The 7,011-nt window shown below is 55.4% G+C and overlaps 4 protein-coding genes across 4 annotated transcripts in view; 3 read left to right on the top strand and 1 right to left on the bottom strand.

Moving 5' to 3' along the window:
- The window catches only part of VDBG_07664 (conserved hypothetical protein), a gene marked incomplete at both ends in the record, with an annotated part of 1,026 nt that extends 595 nt beyond the window's left edge, over positions 1 to 431 (top strand). Inside the window, 2 exons of the mRNA XM_003002159.1 lie at positions 170 to 178; positions 222 to 431. Coding sequence (XP_003002205.1) covers positions 170 to 178; positions 222 to 431 — 219 coding nt within the window. The remainder of the gene's footprint in view (positions 1 to 169; positions 179 to 221) is intronic.
- A 1,064-nt stretch (positions 432 to 1,495) lies between these two features.
- On the top strand, positions 1,496 to 1,894 carry VDBG_07663 (CipC protein; the record flags this gene model as incomplete). The annotated part of the gene is made up of 2 exons (XM_003002158.1): positions 1,496 to 1,655; positions 1,707 to 1,894. The coding sequence occupies 2 exons, from the start codon at positions 1,496 to 1,498 to the stop codon at positions 1,892 to 1,894; spliced, it is 348 nt and encodes a 115-aa protein (XP_003002204.1).
- Positions 1,895 to 2,267: 373 nt separating this feature from the next.
- Positions 2,268 to 3,401, bottom strand: VDBG_07662 (conserved hypothetical protein; the record flags this gene model as incomplete). The annotated part of the gene is made up of 1 exon (XM_003002157.1): positions 2,268 to 3,401. One exon carries the CDS (start codon positions 3,399 to 3,401, stop codon positions 2,268 to 2,270), a length of 1,134 nt encoding a protein of 377 aa, XP_003002203.1.
- A 1,525-nt stretch (positions 3,402 to 4,926) lies between these two features.
- Positions 4,927 to 7,011, top strand: part of VDBG_07661 (predicted protein) — a gene marked incomplete at both ends in the record, with an annotated part of 4,285 nt that continues 2,200 nt past the window's right edge. Inside the window, 6 exons of the mRNA XM_003002156.1 lie at positions 4,927 to 5,030; positions 5,111 to 5,513; positions 5,568 to 5,585; positions 5,658 to 5,691; positions 5,870 to 6,035; positions 6,195 to 7,004. Coding sequence (XP_003002202.1) covers positions 4,927 to 5,030; positions 5,111 to 5,513; positions 5,568 to 5,585; positions 5,658 to 5,691; positions 5,870 to 6,035; positions 6,195 to 7,004 — 1,535 coding nt within the window. The remainder of the gene's footprint in view (positions 5,031 to 5,110; positions 5,514 to 5,567; positions 5,586 to 5,657; positions 5,692 to 5,869; positions 6,036 to 6,194; positions 7,005 to 7,011) is intronic.

The raw sequence follows: 7,011 nt of genomic DNA, 5'->3' as shown, positions 1-7,011 counted from the left end.
AAAGACCCAAGGGTGGCGGCTTTTCGTCAAAGGGGGTTGCGGCCCCTTTCTGAAGGGGCCGGCGCGCTCTTTTTTTGGGGGGGGAGAGAACAAAAATCCCCACTGGGGGGAGAGTGGAGTGCGGAGGTGAGTCCCCACACTTCAATACCTCAACCCTCTTACCCCCGAGATGTCAGGTGTGAGTGGGTGAATGAGTGACGTGAACTGACGTTTCTGTACAGGTTCAAACGGGCTCGTTCATCCTGCGCGTCTATTCGTCTGCTGAATATGGACTGCTGCCCAAGACCATCATCGCGGATCTGGCCGACCAGGCGCCCAACTTTACCAAGTGGGCTGACGCCGTGAGGAACAAGGAGAGTGTCAACGCCATTTACGACGGGGAGTATTGGGTGAAGAGGACCCGGGAGAGGTTCGCAAAGGCCAAGGCTTGAGGGGATCCCGAGGGCTTGGTGGCGTACCACGTGTCGACGTTTGCAGGCGCTTCTTTGTTTCGGGGTCCTTTCATCAGGGCCGAGGGAGGTCAATTGAAGCTGAATGAAATAAATTCACCCTTTCATGGATCTGACTAGAATTCGACGTGTCAAACATGCCTATGGGAGATTCTTTATCATATGGACAAAGAACCCGAATAGGTTCGAAGGCGCCGAGACAATACACCTCCCACCGCCCCGGGAGGACAAGCGACCCCCTCATGCCTCCGTACCTTTGCATCGCCGCCTGTCGGCCTCTCCCGCATCCATCGGCGCGGAACGGCAGTCGGCATGGACCCCGGATCAACGGCAGCGGCCGACTTGAGGAGGCGTAGATATGAGCATAAATAGATCAGGCTGGTTCAGCTGCCATGCCCTGGTGCCGCCATCACTGACTAGCTCAAGGCCTGGGGGAGCGCAAGTGGCGGTGCCGATGTGCCGGACGCGGACCCAACCCACGCATGCAACACGTCAGCCTCCCATGTGCGCTGCGCGGCGTGAGGCTCAACACCGACCAACCCAGGCTCGCCACCGGAACAGACTCGGCACCCTATCCGAGAAGAAGGGGTCCCTTTTCAGCTCGATGCTGCTGCTTCTTAGCACCTCTCGACTCGACTCGGCCGCGATGCGGTTGCTGCTGCAGGGCTAGCCTGGGTGCCAACATGCGTCAGTTCCCGGTGCCGTGTGGTTGACGCGTCCCCCTCTCTGCGCTGTTACGACTTGGACGTGGAGGCGTGATGGGGCGCTCCGTCGGCAGCCCATGAAAGCTTGTTTCGCGCCAGCGAGGCTTCGGGAGGGTATCCGGGGACCTCTAGGAGGGGTAGCTGTGGGCGGGCTGGCTTCGAGGAATAAGACCTCCATCGAGCCCGCGCATTCTGACTTTGGTAACCGAGTGCGCTCGTCTTCTTCCACTTGCCCCAATTGCTCACGCACTGCTCCCATCGTCTTCGTCATATACACATTAATTGCCTTGATCAAGTCCTTCCCCACAATGTTCGGATTCGGTTCGTCAGCCGCTTTAACCCATGTCCTGGAACCATTCTAATGTGCAGACAGACGAGGCCAAAGACAACTACGACAACGCCTACGGCGGCAGCCATGAGTCCAAACTCAGCCATGAGGTCGTTGCCGGCGGCGCTGCCTTTGGGGCGATGAAGCTTTTCGAGGACAGGCAGCGCAAAAATGGTATGCATTGTCCCCTCACCACAGGCACAGGCCGTGGCTGACAAGACACAGGAGAGCCCGTCCACCACGCATTCGCCAAGGAGCTGCTCGCGGGCTTCGCTGGTGCCGAGGTTGACAAGCTCGTCGAGACCAAGGGGCTGGACTACATTTATAGGGAAAAGGCCAAGAGGCATGCAGAGAGGCAGGCTGAGAGCCTCTATGACAATCAGTACGGCGACATGGAGCAGTACGACCCGTAAGTTCATGTCCCCGCTGCATCTGTGTGAGATTTGAGTATTTGCGGGAGCTGACGGAGACGTCTAGGCGTGAACGCGAACCGCATCGTCACATTCGGGAGGATAGGGGGTATGGCGGTGGCAGCGGCTACGGCCAAGACCAGGAGCAGGCTTATGGCCAGAACCAGAGCCGTGGGTACGATCAAAACCAAGGTTACGGCCAGAACCAAGGGTACGATGATAGACGTAACGAGGAAAACAGGGGCTATGAGGAGAATCGCAGGTGGTAGGAGTCTGTCCACAAGACTTGGCTCATACGCAGAATGTCGTGAAAGCGAACGCCTGAGAATATCATTGCGCGTGGTATCAGCTATGTTACAGAAATCATGAAGCCTTCTTAAACCAGCCCAGCCTCGATGGCCTTGCCACCCTGCGGAGCTTCGACAGCATTCGAATTCGCTGACGACGTCTGAGGCAACTGCCCTCCGAGAACCCTCTCAAAGACGGCCTCCCTCTCCTTCTGCAACGCCAGTCTTGTGCTCTCGAGAATCCCCTCCTTCTCCCTGAGCTCGTCCTCAAGTGCATTGAGTCGACTCTTCGCATCCGAGCCCAGCTGGTTCATGACAGTAGCACACTTGCGAACAGACTCCCTGCTGGCCTTGATCTTGTCGTGGAACTGCATGTCGGTGAAGATGTTGTCGAAAAAAACGTCCGACATGATGTTGCCCTGCGCGATGTCGACGTCCGGCAAGTCGCCGACGAAAGGGCTCATCCTTTGCGCGCGCAGCACCTGCATCCTGGCCTCGGCCACGGCCTGCTCCGCCTTGCGCAGGCTACTCCGCTCCATGGCGTCGGCCATGGAGCCGCCGCCGAACATGTCCATGCGCGAGTGGCTCAGTGCGCTCTCCATCTTCTCGAGCGCGTACTTGAGCTTCTGCATGCCCTGCGACAGCAGCTGAATGACGTGCTGCTCGGCTTCGACCTTGCCGCGGTGCTCATGGTACGCCTGCAGCGCCTGGTTGCCGTCCTGCTCTTTGCGGTCCTCCTCGGGGAATCCCTGCGTCGGGCCCGCAAAGATACCGCCGTATAACTCATCGAGCGCGCGCTGCGCGTCGCGGTGCCGCGCGACCTGCTGCTCGAGGTCGGTCTTGACCTGTTGCGCCTGGTCTGTTTGCTCCTTGAGCGAGTCGTGCAGGCTCGTCTCGCGCTGCGCCGCCTGCAAGACGTCGAAGTACTCGCGCTCCTCCTTGGCCGCCTTGTCGGCGAATTGATTTGAGCGACCGACGGCCTTGTGCAGGAAGCGGCGCGTCACGCTGTCCCGGTACTTTTCGTGATCCTTGAGCTCGGACTCGCGGCGGCGCTCCAGGTCGCGGCAGCGTTTGGCCGAGGACTGTAGCTCGGTCGTGAGGTCCTGGAGGAGACGGGTTTGCTGGAGAAGAGAAGGTGGTGCGTGGTCTGTCTCGCGCAGGATCGAGAGGAGCTCGCTGTTCTTTGACGCGGCGGCCTCAATCTGACTTTGTATGGAGGTCATGATGACTTGGATTGCCTGATAGGTATAAGTAAAAAATGTGCGTGAATAGCGTATGACAATGATCTAGTGAGTAGTGGGTGGTGAATATGAATGTGCAGGATATATCCAAAATGACCTTGGCCAGGGGAGGGGCACCTTCTCCTTTAACTGTCCCTCTACCTCTTCAATTGTGAGGCCATCTGGGTGATACCAATAGTCGTGGTGGTGCTGACGGGGCGAATGCTACGGCCACTGATGCCTGTGATGTCAGCAAACGTCGTTGGTTACCTCTGCGGCACAGTAGATGTGACCCAACGACATGCATTCCAATGAGCCTATTGGAACAAATCGCCAGTTGGAGGGGGTGGGATCTGCAGGATTCGATACTGCGCCACGTCCCAAATCCCCCGATTTCCAGAAGTTTAGGCTCCTAGCTCGGATGTTGGCCCATCAGGGCCCTGGGACACAGCGTAATACACACAGCCTTGTGGGCCGCCGAGCAACGCCGGCCGGGTCATGTGTGCTGTGCATCAACCCTTTGGCTGGGTCGCTTGGGGGCGATGAACGTGTTTTCTGGCCTTGGCGTCGGGGCCTATCTGCTGGAAGCTGCCTGGCTGGGACTACATTCGGCGTACTGTATTCTAGGGCATGACACCTAAAGGCGAGCCGCTAGATCGAGTTGTGCTGATAGCTTTCTTGGCTAGATACATCTCACACCTGGTGCTTGATACAGGGCAGCGCTCTGTAAGCTCAAAAGAGAGTAGTGAAACATTTCCAACAATGACCGGAATGATGCATTACAGGCTTGGACGTGTCCTTTGTCGAGGCTCTCATTTTCATAAGGCGTTGATTCGAGCCTCCAGACAAAGAACCGTACTCGAGGTGCCATTTCTTTGGGCTTCAAACAAGGGCTGCCTCTCTTTCATCCTCGTCGCAGAGATTCATAAACGTGAGCTTCTGACACGACAGGACTCGGATTGAACTCAGGAAGCCTTTGCATTTCCGTCATCTCTTGACACCAACCACCGACCGCCTATGGCCTTGAGCGTTCACATAACGACTCCTTCATACATCTATCGGCTCGAAATCGACCGAAATGCCTTTTGGGTACAGGACTGTGGCGGCGAGTGACTCGCCCTGGGACCGGGAATATGGGACTGCAACAGACAAGGTCTTCATCCCACCAGGACGGTCAGCCATGGACCCGGCCTTCCCCCCAATGGATCCACGGACACTTCATCCCCTGACCGCAGACCATCAGAATGTCTTGGACATTCATCATCCTATCCCTATGGACAAGCCTTCGCCACCTGAACTGGACGCGTTGTTTTACTCGGAAAGTTCTCAGATGACGGACTTCTTGGGTCTGCGAACCTTTGAGGCCGCAGCACTCCATAATCCCGCCTGGAGCCAGAACCGATTGGAAGAGGTCAGCGTGTGTGTCAACGAGAGCAGCTGGCTGAACGTTTTTAAAAAGATACGGTGGTGTTCATTCGAGAGACCCATTATAGAAACCTCACCAGGATTGGCTGCAGCTGGATTTGGCATGGCTGACGATTGGAGCGTGGATAATCCGGCCGTCTGGGGTCCGTTGTCCACGTCAATTGAGTTGGCCAACCGCATCATTCTACAGTCCTTCAAGACACCATGGTAAGTTGTCAAAGAGATTGACCCTTCGATTGTGTTGGGTGGGTTTAAGCATCATAATTGCTCACTATGTTGCAACGAAGGATGCAGGCGCTCTTAACGCCAGAGAATTGGGTCACAGAGTTTCGTGACATTCAAGACGCCCGCCGACAGTTCCCAGTGGTACCGAATGCTCCAGTGCCCGTGTTCTTCCTGAATCAAAATCGGTCAGACAAGACAGAAGAGCAGTGCAAGCAATATGTTCAGGGTCTTTTTGCGACACAAAAGCCACTGTGGCATTTGTATGCTGACACGGATGACCGTAGCAGGGTCTGGATGGGATTTGCAAGTACCAACGCAAGACCAGATCTTGTTTCAGATTCGGGATTCGGTTACTATGTCAATCATCTTGCTGCCTTCGTCGATGTAGAACCCTTACGGACCATGTTGAACCCCAACGCTACGTCGCATTCTCGCTACATCGCGAGAGCCATGTTGGCTATTACAGTATGTCTCCCCGTGCTCCTCACAGCTGCCATTTTTAACACGGTAATCTTCCAGATAAGCCATGAACTCATGGTAAGTACAAAGTAGTTCTTATGCGTACTCAGGAAGATATGCTTTAGTCCATACTGATGAACCACGCCACAGCACATATTGGTCCTTCAAATCTTTAAGCTGAAAGGTTGGTCGGCTGGCCGCGAGCAAATGGTGAGGTTCATTGGAGATACAATCCTTGAAAGAAAAGAAAATTAACAGCAGTGCTCTCCAGTTCTTCAATGGAGAACGCATGGCCGAGTTGGGCCACTCCTTTATCCATAATTTCTTCGGAAATGCTGTTGAAAATGCGCCACTGAGACTAGGAAGATACATGTCATTGCGCGGACCCGTGGCCGGCTCTGGACCCTTCTTCAACGCGTACTCGACCTTTTTCCCCGAATTTCACATCTCGATGAACGGCTTCAGTGCCATTGTACACGTCGTCCCCGATCAGCCAGCAGACCCTCTGGCATACAGGAAGGATACAAAGTACACACAGCCGGTGTTTTGGTTTCGTTCCCTGAGCGATCCCATTTTCTGGAACATCCATGTCAGAAACTTTGGCCAGCCGGCCTTACAATGCCCACTCTTCCTGCCAGGGACTGTAGTAACGCCGACTGATTTGAACAAATATTACGAACACACCAGATGGGATGTTGCTGCCGCGAACTTGATGACAGCCAACTTTCAGAACGACATGCAGACGGCACGCGCCGACCTCAGCCTGGTGCGTCACGCCGTAGCGACGTGGCGACCATGGCATCACCGAGCTCATGCTCAGTGGGCTGCAACCGTATACAGTCACGAACAATGGCGGGGCCACCTACATGACATGGTGGATTGTTTCCAACCCCCAATTGCAGGCATCGCCGGGCCACTGAAGGAACACAAGGCTGCGAATTTCGTGGCCAAAGTGACGGCCCCATGGTTTAGACAATACGTCGCCAGTTGGCAGGCGTATCCGCAACCTCACTGGCTGGGGCATTTCCCAGACTTCGAGACCTTGCACCATTGTAAAAGGGCCAAATCCTTCTTCTATCAATCTATAGCGTTTCTCGTCGATGCAGCTCTCGCTCCCAGGGATCAAGAGATCGGTTTTCAAGATCCGCCGCTACCTCCAGCGCCTCCCAGAACCTGGCGGCGAAGCGGGAACAAGCCCAATCCGGTTGGCTACGACCCGATCGCATATCACGAACAGCCCGCTCCAGAGCAGTACACTATCGAACCCAGACACCAGCCAAACAATCAATTTACATCAGAGATCCGAATCCGCGCAAGAAACATTGAACTAGCGTACCGGTGCTACTGTATGTACCGGTGGTTCTTCCTGACAACCCAGCCTCTCGACGTCGCGTTCTTTGCGCAGTTGAACTCGCACAAGGCTCAGATGGTCGCTATTCAGCAGCATCTGGTCTCACATCCGAATGCTCCCCAGCCTTTGATCCCCTTCACCTTCCAGTTGAAT

This window comes from Verticillium alfalfae, genomic scaffold (assembly GCF_000150825.1).
Source record: "Verticillium alfalfae VaMs.102 supercont1.10 genomic scaffold, whole genome shotgun sequence".
Lineage (NCBI taxonomy): Eukaryota > Fungi > Ascomycota > Sordariomycetes > Glomerellales > Plectosphaerellaceae > Verticillium > Verticillium alfalfae.
The sequence above is the reverse complement of the archived record's forward strand: the minus strand, read 5'-3'. Positions and strand labels throughout refer to the sequence as shown.